This window comes from Megalobrama amblycephala, linkage group LG5 (assembly GCF_018812025.1).
Source record: "Megalobrama amblycephala isolate DHTTF-2021 linkage group LG5, ASM1881202v1, whole genome shotgun sequence".
NCBI lineage: Eukaryota > Metazoa > Chordata > Actinopteri > Cypriniformes > Xenocyprididae > Megalobrama > Megalobrama amblycephala.
The window spans coordinates 41583910-41607761 of record NC_063048.1 but is presented as its reverse complement, the minus strand read 5'-3'; the positions used below and the strand labels follow the sequence as shown (position 1 = coordinate 41607761).

The following is a 23852-nucleotide window of genomic DNA, read 5'->3' as shown; positions in this document are numbered from 1 at the left end:
CCACTCTGTACAACGTAAGAGAAATTGTTGCAATGGGTTTGTAGGAGACTCACAATGAGACCATGAAGATTTTTTAAACCTGTGATCTCTGATAACAAGATATTTTCTGACAAAACCTGTTTATGTTTAGGCTATGTGTAATATACACTGAACTTGGGAAGATTTGTTTGATACCGTGTGTAAATACTCCGACTATATTGTTTGGATGTTAGGAAACAATATATGGCCAAACCAAGACATAACAATTCCTCCTAGAAAATCGCAGTAAAGGTGCGCAGCCACACAAACTCGAGATTCTTTCAAAGTTATGCGGGCCCCACATTCCACACATCATGCACCTTCACCAGCGGGAACTACACCACAGACTCCTGCGCGTGAGCGTGTCGTGTTACCAGCATTTCCTGTGTCTCATATCTGGAACGAAAGAACTCTCCAATGGAGCAAAGTAATGCGAGATGGGAGTGGTTCCGTTATGAGGTCACGGTGAGGGACTGAGCTGAACGCTCAGCAGCGAGCGCAAGCGGTAGACATGAGACGGACGCGATAGCTGGAAACATTTATTCGCACAGCTGAATGAATCTCTGCTGGCGACAAAAACATAACAGGACCGTGTTTCCTTCGACAGGGAACTACTGAAAAACATCGCGCTTTGGCTTTATAGGCGCAGGACAGGCGTGGATACGAAAGACTCCAAGGAAGAGACGCGTGAGGAAAGTTTTCCTTCGCAAAAACAAACTGGACGGAACAGTGCAGAAATCGTGACGCATAAGCCATGCACTGGTTGTACAGCGTGGGATAGTTCTTCTGGTGTCGTTCATCTGAAGGGAGATGCCTTTTTGTGGCTTTCGTCAACAAAAGTTTAACGCCGTATTATTCTGCTCGACAAGAAAACGCGTCTTTCTGAACGGAACATTTCTCGCGCGCGTCCAGACTCGCTGTTTTCTTCTGTTATTTGCTGGTTTGGCTGGAGGATCTGTTCCTCATCGTGTAGTTTGGGGAGAAGGGGTTGGGTTGGATATCTAATATTTTTCACTTTTCCTTCATGGCCTCCTCCAGGATGTATCTTCTTATGAAATGCATGCTGATTTTCCAACTTGTGGTGCTGATCGCGAAAAACAGTCGGGCGCTCATTTGCTTGCCCTGTGATAAATCCAAATGCGAGGAGCCCAAGCACTGCACGGGCTCGGTGGTGTTGGGGATCTGCGGCTGCTGTTCGGTGTGTGCTAAGCAGAAGAACGAGAGCTGCGGCGGCGTTTACGGTCTGTACGGGACCTGCGACCGCGGACTCCGGTGCGTGATCAGACCCCCGTTAAACGGCGGCTCCATCACGCAGTACGAGGTTGGAGTTTGTGAAGGTCTGTATACACATTTCATTTACTCTCTGAAAAGTTGCCATCCACGTTCATTGCTTTAATCGAGCGTAATGATGGTGAAAGGAGTTAAATAAATCTCATCACTTCTGCCTCCGTCTGGATTTCTTGGAGAAACTAAACCAAAGCGGCAAGCTCTTTTAACACTTTATTTCGTGAGACTAACTAATAGACACATTATCGTATGTTACTGTTAATTTGTTATCATTGCATGCTGGTCACATCCCGATTGTGACAAGTAACGCTTCCATTTTTACTGCTAAAATAGGTAAACTGCAAAGATTTATCTCTGAATTCTGAGGATCTGTGGTTCAGATGTGAATCATTCTGTTCTCAATGCTACTAATACTTGCTTGTTAGTAGTAGTAGAAGTAGTAGTATCAATCCTGTTAGTTACAAGTAGCCTATACATGTTTAGTTCTTATTTATTAGATACCAGTACTATTCGAACGACTATTAGATTTAGAACGCACATTCGGAATTCCAAGTTAGAATGAAAGTTCTATCCTCCAATGAATACACTCTAAAAATGCTGGGTTGTTCAACCCACGTTTGGGTCAAATATGGACACATGTACAAATTTAAACCAAAAAGAACAATGCTGGGTTGAAACAACCCAACATTTTTTTAGAAATACTACAGTACTCCACATTGGAATACATACTAGCTGGAAGTAAATATTCCATATCTGAACCACAGATCCCTGTAGAATTCAATAGAAATAGAAGAAAAATGTTACCTTCCTCTATATAGTCAATATTTAATACTGGTGAAAATATATTTTCACTATTGGAGTATTTACTCGTAATTAAAAACAAGGCTACTGGTAACAACATAGATTTAAAGAATGAATGTTAAAACGGCTTGCCACATTATCTGTCTATGGAAAGGATAAAGAAAATGTGTAAAGTGTAGTAAATGTGTTGTGTTCATTAAGGTGTTACAGTAGCAGTTTTGTGAGGGGAAAAAAAAGAAGGGGAAAAAACTACTCAGCATTACGAATCACGATTACAGCTAATTTGAGTAGAAATGAACCATTATCAGGGCTCATTAGATATCGTAATGTGATTGTAAAGCCATTATGGAGAGGAAAGAAAGAGGATGAGTCAAAATGTAAGCGTCGGTCCTGTCTCGTACACAATAACACATTTCCCCTGCCTTCATACGCGACTGTCGTTTGGAGTAGTTAATGTGTTTGCAGCATGTCGGTTTTTCGTTTCTTTGGGGTATGGCTAACGGATTCCGTGCTGTTTTTGGACGTGGTGCCAGCCTCGCTCTTTCCGCCGAGGCTTGTTGGTTTTTCATCGGAATGTCTGCTATGCAACTTAACTTGCGCCTCTGCCAGTATATTTGACATCGGACCGTTGAGGGACGTGCGCTTCTAATAGCCTACCTTCAGTCATGAGGTTTTGCTTCTCGGGATGCGTTTTTCTCACCTCACCTTGATTCAGTTAATTGTGCTGTCAAGCACGTCTAAGCTCAGGGTCTTCTCTGGAGGGTTTTCTCTCTGTAACATTGTTTTTTTTTTTTAATCCTGGGTTAGTGCATTTCATATGTCGTTTTAAATCTTGGGTTATGAAGCCCTCCTCAAGTAAAGTAGTGCGTTGTTTAGCGTCAGTGTACTATTACATAACAATGAGCTTTGAACAGTCACATGCACTTTCATTTGCTGTTTAGTTTCTGCGCCTGAGATAAATTAAATGGAAAACGCGAAGAAATTATGTTCTTTTAGGAGGCTTTAGAACAGCCAGAACAGACATACATGATATTTCGCAGATGAACAATCCCGTTTTAAACTGTATTTGTCCAATGTTATTGACCTCATAAATATATAATGAGAATGTAAACCCACTGTTTACATATGTAATTTATGAAATAAATATGTATAGCTCCTCAAAATGCAACATTTTTGAAAACAGAAATCCATTCACCATGCTGTCAGTGTCAAATATCAGCTGATTTAGCACCATTTTTTAAAGACTTAAAGGGTAAACTAACCCAAAAATGAAATTTCTGTCATTAATCATATTCACCCTCATGTCGTTCCAACCCCGTAAGACTTTCGTTCATCTTCAGAACACAAATTAAGATATTTTTGATGAAATACGAGAGTATCTGATCCACACATAGGCAGCAACGACATTGCACCTTTTGATGTCCAGTTAAAAATATGGTTAAAATAGTCAACGTGACTACAGTGATTAAACTTTAATGTTATGAAGAGATGAGAATTTGACGAGAAGGTCTTACGGGTGTGGAACGACATGAGGGTGAATACTTATTGACAGAAATGTCATTTTTGGGTGAACTAACCCCTTAAAGCTATACAACACCCAAAAATGAAAATTCTAATCATGTAGCAATAATTTGCTCACTCCCACACCATATGTAGCCTATATGACTTTATTTACTTAAGATGAACACAAACTGAGTGCTATAGACAAATAAAACTCTCCTCATAAACTTCATGAACTATAATCATCGTTTCCATGCAACTTTTAAATGCTGGTTCACAATTGATGTAACCGGGACTTCCCGAGCGAGCTTCACAAAGCGTTTGTGTTGCGCTTCTCACATTCACCTATTGTTTCTCTTCAGAAGACAGTGATTCATCAACTGGGGTTGTATGGATTACTGTTGTTGTTGTTGTGTTTGTTTTGCATAGTTATTCAAGTGTGAACTTTGAGGGTCCCTATCCACTTGCATTACGAGGGCTCACAGAGATGTATTATTTTTCTAAAAATCTTGTGTTCCACAGAAGAAAGAAAGTCATACCGTATCTGGGACAGCATGTGGGTGATTAAATGATGAGAGAATTTTTATTTTTTGGTTAGAGTATCCTTTTATTTCGTGTTTCTGCTGTTGAAGAAAGAATCAAAGCCATGAATCTTTACTGAATCCATGTACAAATGACCCTAGAGATGAAAAACTGGCACCGCAATTATCAAGACTGGCATATAACGCTATCTAGACAAATCTGTATCATTTTCTGAATGCTGCTTGCAGGTTGTATCAGTTATACTTTTTCTCTGTAGAGTCCTGTCGCTTGTTTGGCCTATAGTCCAAGTTGGAACGCCGACTTGGTCAGAGGACATGCATTGCAATGTCACGGGTCAGGTTTCAGCATGGCTGGCAATGAAAATTGAAGGCGTCTTGACCATTTGACATGTAACTGCCGGGGTGACATCTGCTGTAACTCAGCCAAGAAAACACTGCGGCACTGAGTGCCACAGCTACGGCTGTCAGATAAATGAGTCAGATGAGAGAGCGCAGCGAATGCCACTGCAGGCCACGTCCTGCTCACCTCCACCCTCACCTCCTAACAAACTGAGACCTCAGAGGGTCTTAACAGTGAATTAGAAAGTACAACTGCCGTAGACCGTACCTGCCGTGACTCGCCATGAATTATGAAGATCTCAAAGTCCTGTGTGTTGTGGGACATCACAGATTTCAACTGGACTTTTAAGGAAAAGTTTAATTAAAAAATGTAGTTTTGTCATAACTTATTCACTCTTAAAGGATTAGTTCACTTCAGAATTAAAATTTACTTGCCCCCATGTCATCCAAGATGTTTATGTCTTTCTTCTTCAGTCGAAAAGAAATTAGAGATTTTGAGGAAAACATTCCAGGATTTTTCTCCTTATAGTGAACTTCACTGGGGTTCAACAAGTTGAAGGTCCAAATGTCAGTTTCAGTGCAGCTTCAAAGAGCTCTACATGATCCCAGACGAGGAATAAGAGTCTTATCTAGTGAAATTATCAGTCATTTTCTTAAAAAAAAAAAAAAAATGACATACTTTTTAACCACAAATGCTCGTCTTGCGCTGCTCTGCTATTCGCCACGCATTCGTCCCACGTGACATAGGCGGAATTTGACTATATCTTCAAAGTTTGACCCAAAACAGACCCAAACGTTACTATTCAAACGTTAATAAAAGAACTAAATATATTCAGGTTTGGTATGACATGAAGGTAAATAATGACAGAAGTTTTCATTTTTTAGGTGAACTGTTCCTTTAAGTGGAGCACCACAGTCAACAGGGGTGGAGGAGAAAACAACAGAAGCATTTTTCTGTTCGAATTGACCGTAAGGTTCACGTCCAAGTCCATAAATTCCTGCACATTCCAAAGCATGAGATTACTTTGACAGGCTGTTTACAAGTGAACACATACATTCGAGATGATGGTCTTGAAATGCCCCGTGGGCTTCTCTGGAGATGGGCTTACCAAGCACATCACATGGAACTCCCAGGGGGTTTAGTGTCAGGACCCTCCAGGTGAGCTTTCCCTGGGAAGTGATGTATGATGTGCTGCTTCTAAATTCAGAGAAAGCAGTCAGGGGTCCCTGTGTGAAGCCTGGCTGTACTGTTTGAGTATCTCAACAAGAAAAGCCCTTTACAGACAGCTCATACAGGTCACTGCATTCATTTTCTTTTTTAGGGTTCAGGTGCAATCCTAGTGTTTTACATCAGCAAGTGAACTGTTACACTCAATATCATACCATTTTTCAAGAGACATTCGTCAATTCAGTGAATCTATTGATTATTTTTGCTCACCGTGTTTTTCTCGTAGAGCTACTCTATTTGTTTGCTGACATTCATATGTTGCTTGATGATTATACAAGATTGAATCAGTGTCAGAAAGATGTGCCTTGTAAATCACAGATCGCTCTATTTCACAGTGGAAGACCTAGTATGGAGCCAGAAATGAACATCTAAACTGAACTTGAGTCTTCTGAGAATTTGAAGAATTTGTGTGCTGCTTTTTAGGGAAAAACAATAAATCAGCACCACGTTGGTTATCAGATGGTATTGGAGGATATTGGATGAATGCACCTGATTTTGGACAGACTTCTGAGGCAGCGTAAAGGCCCGTTCGCACCAAGAACGATAACTATATTTGCATCCATACCAACGAACGGTAACAGTCTGTTTATTTTAAGCTCACGCGCTGTGGTTTCAGAGTGTGTGCGACATGTTTTTGCTGTTCTTGTTGCATTTACACGGCTTGAACCAGCAGATGTCCTCAGCATGCTATGTTTCGAGTGAATAGCTAGTGTAATCGATCTGCCATTTTAAATGCGCAAGCACTTAAATTAGAAAGGATTCTGATTGGCTGTCAGTTTTTTATCTTTCAACAGCTGGAAAAAATCGTTCTGAAAGTGATCCCAATGATATTGTTTCTCTATGTCGTTATCATTATAGCTGTGGTGTGAATAGTGCTATTCTTTTATATTTAGAACAATTTTAAGAATTCTATATCTTTATCGTTATCTTTATAGTTATTAGTTAACAGTTTAATGAGCTATGGTGAGAACTAAACAAATATTTAATTACTACCATAGTAATTTCTTGCTAGAAATGACATGAGAAGTGGAAAACGTACATTTACTCACAACCTGACCGGAAACCACAACTTTCAGACGCCATCTTTTTCTAGCTCAGCTGTCACCGAATGGAACGCATAGGATTGTAGGATATCAAAGGCGGCAAAGGATACATCTATGCTGCATGCCTTCAAAAATCGATCAGATGAATTTATCTTGAGAGACAGAAAGTGAAGCTAATTGGATTCGGACGTGCCTTGATGTTTTCCTACCTTGGAATGTGTCCTGAGAGGCTCCGAAGGCAGCATTTTTAAGTTTTCGGATGCAGCCGGTTTCTCCAACAATAAGGTCAAGAACAAGAATATACACTACCAGTCAAAAGTTTGAAAAATTACTATTTTTAATGTTTTTGAACGAAGTCTCTTATGCTCATTAAGGCTGCATTTATTTCATAATAAATACAGAAAAAACAGTAATATTGTGAAATATTATTACAATTTAAAATTATGGTTTTCTATTTTAATATACTTTAATATATAATTTATTTCTGTGATCAAAGCTGAATTTTCAGCATCATTACTCCAGTCTTCAGTGTCACATGATCCTTCAGAAATCATTGTAATATGATGATTTATTATTAATGTTGGAAACAGTTGTGCTGCTTAATATTATTTTATAACCTGTGATACTTTTTCAGGATTCTTTGATGAATAAAAAGTAAAAAAAATCATCAAGTTTTATTTTTTATTTTTTATTTATTTATTTTTTTGAAAGAAATTAATACTTTTATTCAGCACGGATGTGTTAAATTGATAAAAAGTGATAGTAAAGATTTATATTGTTAGAAAAGATTTCTATTTTGAATAAATGCTGTTCTTTTTAACCTTTTATTCATCAATGAATCCTGAAAAAAGTATCACAGGTTCCAAAAAAATATTAAGCATCACAACTGTTTTCAACATTGATAATAACTGAGTATCAAATCAGCATATCAGAATGATTTCTGAAGGATCATGTGACACTGAAGACTGGAGTAATGATGCTGAAAATTCTCAGAAATAAATTATATTTTAAAGTATATTAAAATAGAAAACCATCATTTTAAATTGTAAAAATATTTCACAATATTACTGTTTTTTTCTGTATTTATTATGAAATAAATGCAGCCTTAATGAGCATAAGAGACTTCATTCAAAAACATTAAAAATAGTAATGTTTCCAAACCTTTGACTGGTAGTGTAGGTCAGGACTTGATTTTGTCCATTGGGAATTGATTGGATGGTTGTGGTTTGCTATGGCTGTGATGTCATGTGAGTGACAGGTTGTCCCGCCCTCGTGCCAGTTGTTCTTAAAATGCCTATTTGTGTGTTCAGCAGACATGAGGGCATCCACACCAACGCATGATGATATTCTGTTTATTATAAACCCGCGCTGCAGTTTTGTTTTGCTCTTAGGCAGGATGGATTCTGATTTTTTTTCAATGGTTTTATAGTTCATCAGATGGGAAAAAAAAAAAAAAAAAAGTTCTGAAAGTGATTCCAAGGATATTGTTTCTCTGTGGCATTATTGTTATAGTTGTGTTGTGAACTCTGTTATTCTTTAATATTTAGATAGATTTTTAGAACTATAACTTTATCCTTATCATTATAGTTATCGTCCTTGGTGTGAACGATCCTTAAGAATATCTTTGTGGGTCTTGCAACTGCAAGAAAAAAGTCAGAATTGAAAATTTAGATCATCAAACACGCATCAAACTCGCAATTCTGACCTTTTTTCTTGCAACTGCGAGATATAAACTCACAATTCTGACTTCTTTCCTCCAAATTGTGAGATATGAACTTGCAATGGTGAGTTATAAAGTCCAATTCTGAAGAAAAGACTACTTTTTCTCAGAATTGTGTTTATAACTCACAATTCTGACTTTATATCTTGCAATTTTGACTATATAATACACAATTTTGGCTATATAATGTACAATTCTGACCTTGTAACTGGCAATTATGAGAAAAAAGTCAGAATTGTGAGATAAAAAGTTACAATTATACCTTTTTTATTTTTCATTCAGTGGCGGAAATAAGCTTCCATTGTTTCATGAATGAGGCCCTGTGTGTAGAATTTTTGTCAAATTTATACTTAACTAAATGTTAACTTAGTGCCTTAGAAAACAGCACATAATTACTTTTAGTTTTTTTTTTTTTTTTTATAAACATCAAAAATGACATTTACTTTGCTGTACTTGTGCTGCTCTCCTGTTGTGCTCCTTTGTAAGACAATAATTTATTTGTGGAGCTGACAACCTTCTCCTTGACAACATGGATGGTTGAAATTTTTGACATACTCGCACTGACCATTTATGCGGCAGTATATTTACTGAAACCTCACCTTGTCCACCCATCTGGAATTGGAGCCCTGAGCTTGACAGTTCATATCCCCGACTGACTGCACCATATTACAGCACTGGGCTCAAATCATAATCTTCCTGACTGGTAGAAAAGCAGTGGTCTTTATCATTTAAATGGCTTCAGACTGGGAAGAATGGAATGTGATTATACACAATCTGTTTGCAGAGAACACCTGGAGAATGAAGCACGCCTGCCCTTATTAATGTCATCCACACAAACCCTGGACTCTGTCTGCTAACAAAGCAGCTCCACATTGGCCTTAATCACTGTCAGACGAAGTTCTTTTTGTCTAAGGCATTCCTCTGCCAAAAACGCTCAATGACCCATCTAAATAAAGGTTATGCGGTGATTGGGAAATATAATGCAATTCGTGATAGAACTAAACTAAGTGCTCCAAGTAATATAAGAGCAATTCCACTCATTTTAATGTCTAGTTTTTCTATTTTTCTTCATTAGCAGGTGCATTCGGAATCTGCATGTTAATTTTTTTTTTTTTAAAGCAAAATAGCTTTAACTACATTTTTAAAAGAAAATATGGGTGGTCGTGGCTCAGGCCCCGTTTACACTAGTGCATTTTTGTTTTAAAACAGCTTTTTAAAATGAAAATGATCCACGTCTACATTGGCGTTTCCACAGCGTTTCAGAAACGATCTCCGTCTACACTACACATGACCGTTCATGCACACTGGGCATGCGCGTACAGGTGTAAACAGTTGCCTCTTGTGGATGTAAGTAGCTGCAGTATTAAAAAAATGCTGAGTTTAACTGCACAATGGCTGCTAAAAATGACAACAAAGCCAGCAAATATTGCAGTTCAGTCTCCATGTGATTGTTTACATGGTCGTCATGCCACGACAGGCATAACCGTAGCGAAACTTTATGCGTTTTAAAATAAACGAGGCCTCAGAAATTGGTAGTAAACTTCAAAAACGATTAAAAGAAATGGCACATATTGAATTAGACATTTTATTTTAAATGAAGTACAAAAAGGTACATTAAAGGTGCCGTAGAACGCGTTTTCAAAAGATGTAATATAAGTCTAAGGTGTCCCCTGAATGTGTCTGTGAAGTTTGCATGTCTAATCACGTAAGCACAGTGTTTATTTGGATGTTTACATTTGATTCTGATAGTGATGATTTGATACATTTGATTTGATTTGATAGTGCTCCGTGGCTAAAGCTAACATTACACACTGTTGGAGACATTTATAAAGAATGAAGTTGTGTTTATGAATTATACAGACTGCAAGAGTTTAAAAAATGAAAATAGCGACGGCTCTTGTCTCCGTGAATACAGTAAGAAACGATGGTAACTTTAACCACATTTAACAGTACATTAGCAACATGCTAACAAAACATTTAGAAAGACAATTCACAAATATCACTAAAAATATCATGTAATCATGGATCATGTCAGTTATTATTGCTCCATCTGCCATTTTTCGCTATTGTCCTTGCTTGCTTACCTAGTCTGATGATTCAGCTGCGCACAGATCCAGACGTTAATACTGGCTGCCCTTGTCTAATGTCTTGAACATGGGCTGGCATATGCAAATATTGGGGGCGTACATATTAATGATCCAGACTGTTACGTAACAGTCGGTGTTATGTTGAGATTCGCCTGTTCTTCTGAGGTCTTTTAAACAAATGAGATTTATATAAGAAGGAGGAAACAATGGTGTTTGAGACTCACTGTATGTCTTTTCCACGTACTGAACTCTTGTTATTCAACTATGCCGAGGTAAATTCAATTTTTGATAAATAGATAAATAGATGATGCCTTACTGGGACATTACTTGTCCTTGTCCTTAAAGGGTTAGTTCACCCAAAAATGAAAATTCTCCCATAAATTTACTCGATGGTACCATTTTTAAGCCCATAAAAGATCATCCATCCATCATAAAAGTAATCCATACAGCTCCAGTGGGTTCATGCATTTTTTGTAAGAAAAATATCCATATTTATAACTTATGGGATATGGGATAATTTTCATTTTTGGGTGAACTATCCCATTAAAGCCCACCCCTACACTTACCCCATCCCATGGTAAACATTTCATTCCCACTATTAATACCCGTTTGGCACTTTATTTCCTCTTTTCAAATATTTTCTCAATTTTTATTTAAAATTAATGCTTCTTTGTGCTGATATGTGATGGAAAAAGGTAGATGAATGAGTTTGGAAAAAGGTTGATTTGAACTTGGGTTGGTCCCATCAAAGCTAACGCCACCTGCCTTATTCTCTACACCACTGATTGTGTTATTATCAAGATTTCTTTTGTAATTTGTCAGGCTCAATCAGACAACGATGGCGGAGTTAGTGTAAATAGCATCTCCCAACAAGGTGGGCTATTTGCACTTGGTGTAAATAGACGCTCGGTTAAAATTATTGGAGCAAAAACAGTGCAAAACACTGTAAATATATCATAATACAAGAGATGTGTGCTATATGAAAAACCAATGTTCCTTGAAGAAATTGAAGCCATTATTTATTGATGTTCTTCCCCTCCAGTGAGCTATTAATTGACGGATCACTGAATCAGTCAAGACGTGGATCAGGTGACCATTTTGAAGCTCCATTATTTGTAATGGCATGGAAAAAAAGACCAGAACAGTATTACGGTTTTGGAGTAACATGGTGAGGGTGAGTAGATGGTGACAGAATTTTTAGGCAAACTATTTCTTTAAAGCAGAGCATCGCTGCCAGCCAAAGTGCATGTCTGTCTCTATGTTTTCCTTCTTTTTTACAAAAAGGGACAGCACAGGCAGGCTGAAATTTGTTGAGGGAGAACTGGTTGTCTGGTGTAGTCAGTGAAGACAAGCGGAAATGTGTACCCCCTCACGGCAGCCTCCCTGTCACGCACTTCCCTGAAGTCTCTCTTCTGCTCCTCAGAGTACTAAGTGTCCTCAGGGGGTTCTGCGTAGGGGCCGGCGGGACTTTTCGTGGTTATAATTCAGAGGCTGGAAAGTTGGTGTCAAAAGGGGCTCTGCATTTGAACAATGAACAGACGACACAGACTGTAGGCGCTGTTGCAAAAAAGACTTCTCCCCCTGAAGTCAATTCTGAATTGGCTTTGCAGCCCATTTACTTCTGTAATGTGACAATTCAGAGTGAAAATGAATATATTTAATAAGAAAAAAAGGGGTGGAAATGATTGGATTGTGAAGATGGGCATTACATACCTGAATAGAGCCAGACCTGAAGACTACTTCAGCCTGATCTTGCAAAAAAGTATCTGTTTTACAAGGTGGCGATTTCATACGATGTTTGTATGGAAATGTGCAGGGTTTTTTAACCCCATAACCCCACCCCTAAACCAAACCAGCAGTAAGCAGACTGTACATAAATGTATGAACGAGAACTTTTGAATTCATACATATTAGCCATGAATTCGTCAAAATGTAAAATTGTTATGAATAGCCATGGGATTGTGTTGGATTTTTAGTTATTGGTTAATGTTATCCATTAGCTAGCCTGGGGGGAGTACATATTACTTTTAATAATTTATACATTTATTTTATATTATGAATAATTAAGTATATGCTCAATTATGATGTAATTGTTGAATTTATTTCCAGGTTTTGGGTATTAAAGGGGACCTATTATGCCCCTTTTCACAAGATGTAATATAAGTCTCTGGTGTCTCCAGAATGTGTCTGTGAAGTTTTAGCTCAAAATACCCCACAGATCATTTATTATAGCTTGTCAAATATGCCCCTATTTGGGTGTGAGCAAAAACACACCGTCGCTTTAAATGCAAATGAGCTGCTGCTCCCCGCCCCCTTTCCAGAAGAGGGCGGAGCTTTAACAGCTCAACAACAACAAAGCTGGAGAATCTCACGCAGCCAAAATGAGGATTGTCAGTAACGGTGTTCAGCCTTACATTGTTCAAACCGGAGTCGACACTGATGGAGAGACTCAGGAAGAAGTTACAACTTTTCGAATGAAACTGGACATTTCTGAATGGTTAGTGGATAAATTTATGTAGTTGCTGTGGAGTTGATTCAACTCATCCACTAGCAGGGCTGGATTGGGACTCATTTTCATCCCTGGAGTTTCATGCCTTAGACCGGCCCACTTTAATTCACGACTGACTATATTAAAATAATGTAATTAAAACCTCAGTATATAAGTCTGCAATAGTGCACTGTTCTCTAAAACCTTGTAAATAATTGTATTTTTCAAAAATATCTTCAAATACCCATGATAGTAGAAATGATAGTACAAAAAATGCTAAAATTTGATATAGAGTTATTTTTATAGTTATAATAATGATTTTATAATGTGAACCATTGATTAATTCTCTAGCCATCTAGTGGCTGTAGTTAAAAAATTCATGTTATTTTAATTTTAATTTCATTAAGCGTTTGCTTTCCAGTAGATGGTAGTAATCGTCCACTAAACCCAGGCACATTTTTCATGTCTATCACTATAAATGAAATTTAGAAATGTAGATCTTTATTAAAGTGGATTTAACATAAGATTTTGCTATTTTATATAAATGTATACACTTAAATTATTACAAATTGAGGCAAATAAATAACACAAAATACCATAAATCCTACAAAATTGCACAACTTTACAGTAAAATATTAAAGTAAGCTATTATGTTTGTTTAAAAAAAAAGTTACATGTTACAAAATCACATTTTACTCTCTGGTTAAGCTAGTTGGACAGAAAAATGAATATTGTTGGCCAATGTGTAATAGCATAGCAAGCAACATAACATAAGTGATAGGTCATACTTTATTATTTGCCTACTATTATTACGATATGAGTAAGCTGCATACATGCCTTTATCTTTTGCATGTTGTCTTCTCCGAGCGCACACTCCGAGTCCAGGTTAATTTACCCAAAGAGTGACATGATATCATTGACGTTGCGTGCAAATGAGCGGTAAAAACCTGCATTCGTTTGTTTGTTTTTTCTTGCGCGGGTGCCCCGTGCCGCCCTGGGCCATCCAGGCCTAAATCCGTCACTGAATGGTTTTTGGGAAAAAGTTAGGCTACTCAGCTTAGTAGCCTACATTTGGCCGCGTCCACAGTTTCTAGAGCATCCATATTTCAACCCAGTGCCATGACAACACCAGCCCTCACGGCCAAATAAACTGACCGGCCCACCGGGAATTCTCCCGGTGCTCCTGATTAGCCAATCCGGGCCTGTCCACTAGCATGTGCCGTCATGTTAATCTTTTGTTCAAATCCAGTGTTGAATTGACCCTCGTTTGTGAAGCAGTCCGGCGTAAAATGACGGCATGACAACAACACTCTACTACAACAACTCTTCCTCTTCTCTAAAGCAGCCCACCATGGCCCCGCCCCCTTTGTTGTGTGTTCTCAGGGGCGGGGTTTATGTAAATTTTAGGGTATGTGATGTCACTAACCTGGGAAGAAGCTTGTTGTAGTTCCAACCAGCTGTTTGTTGTAGTCCTTAAAAAGCGATTTCTGTAAAAGAAAATATCTCCTTTGCATTGAACTTTGAGCGTCGTAACTTTGCAGATGTTGTTTATGCTCAAACAGCAACACTACACACTAAAGTTAAAAAAGAAATGATAATCGAGGACCCCTTTAATAGCTTTTCTGATTTATAATGAGCATCTATCTTCCTATCTTCACTGTCTTTCATTCGTTGCAGAGTAGCATTTAAAAGACTAGGGCGCTGAAAATGCTGTCTTTTCCCGACAGAGTAATTAATTGGTTTGGTTGCAAATTAGCAAGCATCTCTTGCTTCGGGAAGGACTCCTGCCTTGATAACAACCAGGTGCCACTGCACAGTACAGCAGGAAGGCCATGTATCAGCTAGCAGAGGACTAGCAGTGATTTGATATCATGCCTTGATATCAGCAAAACAACACTTTTCACTGTGCTTATTTATGAAGAACCGCTGTGTTGAATGTGAGTTCGTTTTCTTCCTTCAGTTTCTCTGTTTCTACAAGCCCTTTGTGAGATTGCTTGAGTTGCCTCTTCCTCTACCTGACTATCTATATTAGGTAACATGAGAGCATGGTGTTTTTGCATAGTACAAATATCGAGCCAAATAGAATTCCTGAGAGAATATAATAGAAAGAGCAGTCACACTTTTGTGATTGTTAAATTATTGCAATAACTCAGATCTCTGACCACATTGATATGTGGCAAACAGAGAATGTAAAATCATTCAAGAAGAATATTTAAGTGTAAATTCACCCTGTCTTATTGATTTTATTGTGAAAGATTCATCCTTTCAAAAGTTTCAGATGAAATCAAATGATTTCTGAAGGATCATGTGACACTGAAGACTGGAGTAATGATGCTGAAAATTCAGCTTTGCATCACAGGAATAAATTATATTTTAAACTATATTAAAATAGAAAACAATTATTTTAAATTGTAATAATATTTCACAATTTTACTGTTTTTTAATCAAATAAATGCAGGCTTAATGAGCTTAAGAGACTTCTTTCAAAAACATTAAAAATAGCAATGTTTCCCAACCTTTTATCGGTACTGTATATGAATATTGCTGTACATGTACTTTATACTGTATATTTTTCAGACTTCTCTAGTCATTTTGTCCGCTTAAACCCCATCCTTTCTCACAATCAACCCAAAGCTCATGTTCAGATCTGCCTTCATCCTGTCAATACTTCTATTACTTTATATAATATATATACAAAGTAATAGAAGTAGAATATATAATTTAGACGTGTGACAACACTACAGTAATCCTGCTGTCAAGTGTATCCGAATGATCATATTTTCTAAACTAATGCATATGGATTCCTCCAAAATGTTGTAATTTCCAGTGGGAAATGATATTTTATTGAGCCTTGATTGTCTTTTGGGGGTTTGGAGGCATGTCAATTAAAGACTTATGATACAGACAAATTGGTCATGATTGAAGTTGTGATTGTGAATGTGTACCCTAATTACATTCTACTAGGGTTATCAACTTAGCAGATTAATTTACTGTGATTAATTGCATTAAAAAAGCATTTTGTCATGAATGGAGAAACTTGAGCCTGCTTTTAACTGAAAATACAGCAAACGGTTTTTGTTGTCATGTCTGTTAATGACTTTGTAATGTCTGTTTAATGATATGCTCATCTGACACTGTAATGTCTTTGCATTATGTTCATTTCTGGGCTTTTCTTAGTAAATATTGTGATTAATTCGATTAGCATTTTTATATGATTAACATCTCTAGTACACATTTTTGTATTGAATAATGCTAAAGCTTGCCAGTAAACACGGCTCATGTACCTCGTGGATTATGGGCTGACTTGGTTTGGCATTTCTCATCATGCATTGTGCATGGCAGCACAATAATATTAAAATACATTGTTAACACATCAGTTACACATATTATGCATATTTTCTCTCCATTTTGTTGCATTAGCATCAAAAACATCCTGCGTTTGTCAGGAAGTGAAAAAGAGAGAAAGAAATGCGAAATCGCATCTATTTTAATCTGACTGAAATCACTTAAATGCACATCACGTCATAATTATGATTTCTGAACTCGTAAGAAGAATCTTCCCAGGAGGTCTTCAAGACAATGCTGTCTGTGAACATGCCAAGCTGAATCCCGCTGTGTGGTTTGGACCACCGCAATGTGTTTATCATGTGATCCCTATGCCAGGCTAGTGACAACCCTTGTTTGGCAGGGGTCTGAACCCTCCACGCCCAGCTAAACGACCCGAAGCTGCCCTGGAGAGCCATGCTTAGTTACTGAAGAATCAGCTGTTGACAGCAGCTATTTGGGGACTTCACCCCTGTGGTTTTGGTGAAAACAAGAAGCACAGGGGCTCTATAACATCAGCTTCAAGTCCTCGATTGTTAGAAGATAACAAGCTCACACATACTCTTAGTCCCCTATAGATAGGGACCTTGTGCTGTTGCGGCCCACGGTATGGGTGTTGTGCCGTACAGCTGCAATCACACCCATCAGATCCAGATGACCGAAACACTGGGCTGCAAGTGTGCAGCTGTGCACCGGTAGCTAAACGCATGACTGACCCTACAGTGAACAGACGCAGGGCGGGTGAAAGGAGTGTTTTTCCATGACTTGTTTATCCTCTGAGTATTTAAAATGACCCACCCAGGGTTGAGAAGTTATGGAAGCAAAACAAAGTCATTTAGTAGTTCATGCAGTCTCATTTCTGCTAAATCAAATTGTAGGTTTCTCTGCAGTACAAGGCAGGTTACTACAGAAATGTTTCTGACTCAACAGCCGAATTGCTCATAGAAGCGCATGGCCTGTTATTTATTAGCATATGGGCTGCATTCCTCGGAGGCCGAAAGACACAAATTACATGCATTCAGTGTGCGCTGTTACTTAGTATGCACTGGGGCTGGTTGATGTATATGCAAATAAATCAGTGTTTTGGACCGATTCATTGAAACTCAGCTCAACTGTCATTTATGTTACTAAGATCTGGCATGGAAAATTAATCAATGCCCATATATATATATATATATATATATATATAAGTTTAAGCTCAAAATACCCCACAGATCATTTACTATAACTTGTCAAATTTGCCCCTATTTAGGTGTGAGCAAAAACACACCGTTTTTGTGTGTGTCCCTTTAAATGCAAATGAGCTGCTGCTCCCGGCCCCCTTTCCAGAAGAGGGCGGAGCTTTAACAGCTCAACAACAACAAAGCTGGAGAATCTCACGCAGCCAAAATGAGGATTGTCAGTAACGGTGTTCAGCCTTACATTGTTCAAACCGGAGTCGACACTGATGGAGAGACTCAGGAAGAAGTTACAACTTTTAGAATGAAACTGGACGTTTCTGAATGGTTAGTGGATAAATTTATGTAGTTGCTGTGGAGTTGATTCAACTCATCCACTAGCATGTGCCGTCATGTTAATCTTTTGTTCAAATCCAGCGTTGAATTGACCCTCGTTTGTGAAGCTTTTGTGGAGCTCAAACCATCTTAGACTGGTTTAAGCTGTTTTTTTATTATATTTTTGGCAACACTTTACAATAAGGTCTCATTTATTAACATTAGTAAATGTATTAACTAACATTGAGCAATATTCATTTGTTACAGTATTTATTCATCTTTATTTATGTTAGTTAAAGGTGCCATTGAATGTTTTTTTACAAGATGTAATATAAGTCTAAGGTGTCTCCTGAATGTGTCTGTGAAGTTTCAGCTCAAAATACCCCATAGATTTTTTTTTTAATAAATTTTTTTAACTGCCTATTTTGGGGCATCATTAACTATGCACCGATTCAGGCTGCGGCCCCTTTAATTGTTCGTGCTCTCCGCCCCCTCTCAAGCTCTCGACTCTATCACTGCATAAACAAAGTTTACACAGCTAATATAACCCTCAAAATGGATCTTTACAAAGTGTTCGTCATGCAGCATGTCTAATCGCGTAAGTACAGTGTTTATTTGCATGTTTACATTTGATTCTTGGAATGAGTTTGATAGTGCTCTGTGGCTAAAGCTAACATTACACACTGTTGGAGAGATTTATAAAGAATGAAGTTGTGTTTATGACTTATACAGACTGCAAGTGTTTAATAATGAAAATAGCGACGGCTCTTGTCTCCGTGAATACGGTAAGAAACGATGGTAACTTTAACCACATTTAACAGCACATTAGCAACATGCTAACAAAACATTTAGAAAGACAATTTACAAATATCACTAAAAATATCATGTTATCATGGATCATGTCAGTTATTATTGCTCCATCTGCCATTTTTCACTATTGTTCTTGCTTGCTTACCTAGTCTGATGATTCAGCTGTGCACAGATCCAGACGTGTAATGCCTTTCATAATGCCTTGAGCTGGCATATGCAAATATTGGGGGCGTACATATTAATGATCCTGACTGTTACGTAACAGTCGGTGTAATGTTGAGATTCTCCTGTTCTTCTGAGGTCTTTTAAACAAATGAGATTTATATAAGAAGGAGGAAACAATGGTGTTTGAGACTCACTGTATGTCATTTCCATGTACTGAACTCTTGTTATTCATCTTAATTCAATTTTCAATTCGATGGCACCTTTAATAAAAATCCAGCTGTTCATGTTAGTTCACAGTGAATTAATGTTAACAACATTTGGTTTTAATAATGTATTAGTAAATGCTGAAATTAAAGGATTAGTTTACTTTCAAATGAAAACTACTCCAAGCTTTATTCACCCTCAAGCCATCCTAGGTGTATATGACTTTCTTCTTTCTGATCAACACATTTGGAATTATATTAATAAATATCCTGATGCATCCAAGCTTTATAATGACAGTGAACAGGACCCACGAGTATGAATCTCAAATATGAATCTCGGGGGGTTAAATAAAGACCTTCTGAAGCGAAGCGATGCGTTTGTATAAGAAAAATATCCATATTTAACACATTATAAAGTAAAATATCTAGCTTCCGCCAGACCTCCTTCCCTAATCAAGTTACAGAGAAAGTGTAAAACTCTTGCAGTTCAAAAAGTTTACGTTACGTCCCACGCCTTCCCTATTCAACTTGGATGCATCAGGATATTTATTAATGTATTTCAGATTGTGTTCATCCGAAAGAAGAAAGTCATATACACCTAGGATGGCTTGAGAGTGAGTAAATCATGGGGTAATTTTCATTTTAAAGTGAACTAATCCTTTAACATGAACTAAGATTAATAAATGCTATAGAAGTGTTGTTCATTCTTAGTTCATGTTAACTAAAGTTGTTAACCAGGAAACCTTATTGTAAAGAGTTACCATGTTTTCTAGGGAATAGAATATCATAGAAAATAATATACATTTAATTAAAATACATTTTAATGTATATACATATATTTTTTTTAAAAATAATAGTATTTAGGTTTTTATTAAGTAAAATGTAAAATAATTTATTTGAAAATAAATATTCAATATATCAGCCAGCCCTGGTCTGTGCCCATCTTGAGTGTGTATTCATCCATACTCAGCACACAAACATGCGTGCGCGCTGATAAGGTGAACATGCAGTGGGCTGAAATGCCAGCGCTTGTATCAGCGAAGTGTGTTTGCACTGCAAATAAGACTTCATAATGTTGCTGGCAGATAGAAGTGTCTTCAGGGTCGGGGTCATTCTTATTTTGAAAATGCGCTGCTCTCTGCCACCATTTATCTATCGTGTAAGTCGAGAGAGGCTATGAACGTAGAAACTGCATAATCCTTTATAACAAGTCTACGTTTCTCTCATATTCCTGAGATTTTTGATACCCCTTGGACAACAAATGCACATGTAATTGGCCGTGTGCTCTTTTCTAGCATTCAGTAGCCTCATTACTTCAGCATCATCAGACAAGTTAAAGCCCACGATTTTAATGATACTGTGAAAATGTACTGGGCCCGATTCTGAGATTTTAAAATACTCTGTTTGATCTGGTAATTTATTATGAATTTTTGTTGCTGTGGCATCCTCATTGATATGTGTTTCTTTCATTTTCGTTCAGATGAAAACTGGGATGACGACCAGCTCTTGGGCTTTGAGCCATGCAATGAAAACCTGGTTACAGGCTGTAACATCATTGATGGGAAGTGTGAATGTGACAGTGTACGAACATGCAACAACCCATTTGAGTTCGCTAGCCAGGAAGCCTGTCAGACAGCCCTGCAGAAGATTGAAGGTACCTCTTATTTCTCCATTCTCATTATCTTTTCTCTCTGTCTACTTCCAGCGTGAAACAGACTTGTACCTGCATGCGCGTGTCTTTCTGCAGTAGTCATAATGTCATCATGCTATTTAATACGTCCCTGATGGGTTTCATCTTTAAAATATGTGTTTGAACTCTCGATTGCTTGATTTTGTGAACATACTCTAAAATGGCTTTATTATAAGTCCCTGTACAATTGTTGCGGGGCAGATTTCATGAAACATTGATGTTTTTAAAGATATTGAGAATTTGATGTGTTGTTTTTCCATGCATTCTTCCTAATTATCTATAATTAGGTTTGCTATTTGGAATCAGCTTCCTTATTAGTTTTGAGAGAATCCATAAAGAATCATTTTCAGTGAAGTGATGATTTATCCTCTGAACTAATTTAAATGAATGCATAATTGATAAAAATGTGAATGTCAGCCACAGTCAATGAAGTTGCATTTTAAGGTAATTGAACTCAATCACTCAATTCTGACATTATAACTCGTATTTTTTTTTTTCTCAGAATTGCAAGATATAAACTCACAATTATGTCTTCTAAAGTCAGAATTGTGATATAAACTCGCAATTCTGACTTTTTTTCACAATTGCGAGTTTATATCACACAATTCTGACTATAACTCGCAATTCTGACTTTATATCTCGCAATTCTGATATTATATATCGCAATTCTGACTTTATAACTCTCAATTCTGACTATAACTCGCAATTCTGACTTTATAACTCGCAATTCTGACTTTATAACTCGCAATTCTGACTTTATAACTCGCAATTCTGACATTATATCACGCAATTCTGACTTTATATCATGCAATTCTGACTTTATAACTCGCAATTCTGACTTTATAACTCGCAATTCTGACTTTATAACTCGCAATTCTGACTTTATAACTCGTAATTCTGACTTTATATCTCGCAATTCTGACTTTATAACTCGCAATTCTGACTTTATAACTCGCAATTCTGACTTTATATTGTGCAATTCTGACTTTATAACTCGTAATTCTGACTTTATAACTCGTAATTCTGACTTTATATCTCGCAATTCTGACTTTATATTGTGCAATTCTGACTTTATACCTCGCAATTCTGACTTTTTTTCGCAATTGCGAGTTTATATCACACAATTCTGACTATAACTCGCAATTCTGACTTTATATCTCACAATTCTGACTTTATATCACGCAATTCTGACTTTATATCACGCAATTTTGACTTTATAACTTGCAATTCTAACTTTATATCTCGCAATTCTGACTTTATATCATGCAATTCTGACTTTATAACTCGCAATTCTGACTTTATATTGTGCAATTCTGACTTTATATCACACAATTCTGACTATAACTCGCAATTCTGACTTTATATCGCGCAATTCTGACTTTATATCGCGCAATTCTGACCTTATATCGCGCAATTCTGACTTTATATCACGCAATTCTGACTTTATATCACACAATTCTGACTTTATAACTCGCAATTCTGACTTTATATCTCGCAATTCTGACTATATCTCACAATTCTGACTTTATATTGTGCAATTCTGACTTTATATCTCGCAATTCTGACTATATCTCGCAATTCTGACTTTATATTGTGCAATTCTGACTTTATATCTTGCAATTCTGATTTTATATCACACTATTCTGACTTTATATCGCGCAATTCTTCTGACTATATCTTGCAATTCTGAATTTATATCTCGCAATTCTGACTATATCTCGCAATTCTGACTTTATATCACACAATTCTGATTTTATATTGCGCAATTATGATTTTATATCACGCAATTCTGACTTCATATCTCACTAACTTTATATCAGGTAATTCTGACTTTATATCACGCAATTCTGAGAAAGTCAAAATTGTGAGCTAAAAAAAATCGCAATTGCCTTTTTTATTTTTTATTTCATGGCGGAAATAACCTTCCATACTAAACAAAACCTTATTTCGCAAAATTATTTATTTATTTATTTATTTATTTATTTATTTATTTTTACATTTTAGAGTTGTTTCCTCTAATTCCCTTTTTCTTTTCTTTTTTAATGGCGGGCTTGCAAAATAGTATTTTTCCTCTTTTCTTAGTGGCTTTTTACTTAAATGACAGTTGTTTTTTTCAGAAGTCTGTGATTAAACAAACAAACAAGCTGATTTACTAGAGGCTGATAAGGCTCCTTTTAGAGCTATCAGAATGCAAATGTTGTGTTGAAAAATGTAGTCCCCGATGGATACTTGCTCACATTCTCTCAGCGTGCCTGTGCGTTCAGTCTGAGATGGTGGCACACTGGCAATTAAACATAAAAATACATGCTTGTTATCACAACAGTCCTAGCAACGGGTGCAGGGCCTTGTTGTTTTATTGCGGCAGGTGTGCTTTTCATCATCCCTGAAGCAGGCAGTGGCTATTTTTGAAGGTTTGCCCCATGTTTTGTTTTACTAATAGGTGCTTGTCATGTTGTTTTGACTAGTGCTTTAGAGTTGTTGCAGTTGTCACTTGTTACTGTGATATTGTGTCTAGTCTGAGATGTTGTTTTACTTGTCTATTTGTAGAGTTGTCAGTATGCTAGAGATGTTGTATCTAATAGACACTTAATTCTCTTGATGAGTAGCTTGTTGTTGTTGTTTTTTTTCAGTGGCTGTCAACCTATCATTTTGATATCTTTGTCCTTTTACAGTGTTTTATTAGTGGCTAGTAAAACAGGCGGCAGAAAATTCTTACACTAAGCAATACCTGGTTAAAAAAAAAAAAAAAAATGTAAACCAAGTCAAGTCACATTTATTTATATAGCACTATATACAATAGAGAGTGTTTCAAAGCAGCTTTACAGTGATAACAGGAAAATTATGATTCAATTCTTTTGTAAAGATCATCAATTATTAAATTTGTTCATTTAATCTATGAGCAGTGTTTCAGTAAACAGTGATGTCATTGTCCAGCTCTGTTCAGTTCTCATACAACAGTGTCAGTACAGTCAGATTAATAATATTGTTGAATATTAAGTATAAATATAAACCAGACTAAGCTGGTCTGTTGGCTGTTTTTAAAGTGGTTCAGTCTAAGAAACCATCACAAGTGAAATCCTGTACCAGGTGAGTTACCGAGCAAGTTTACTTTGT

At 37.0% G+C, this 23852-nt stretch overlaps 1 protein-coding gene across 1 annotated transcript in view; it reads left to right on the top strand.

The window, feature by feature from the left end:
• The first annotated feature begins 416 nt into the window (after positions 1-416).
• The window catches only part of crim1 (cysteine rich transmembrane BMP regulator 1 (chordin-like)), a 145925-nt gene continuing 122489 nt past the window's right edge, over positions 417-23852 (top strand). The window contains exons 1-2 of the mRNA XM_048192339.1: positions 417-1355; positions 20529-20702. Coding sequence (XP_048048296.1) covers positions 1043-1355; positions 20529-20702 — 487 coding nt within the window. The 5' untranslated portion in view covers positions 417-1042. The remainder of the gene's footprint in view (positions 1356-20528; positions 20703-23852) is intronic.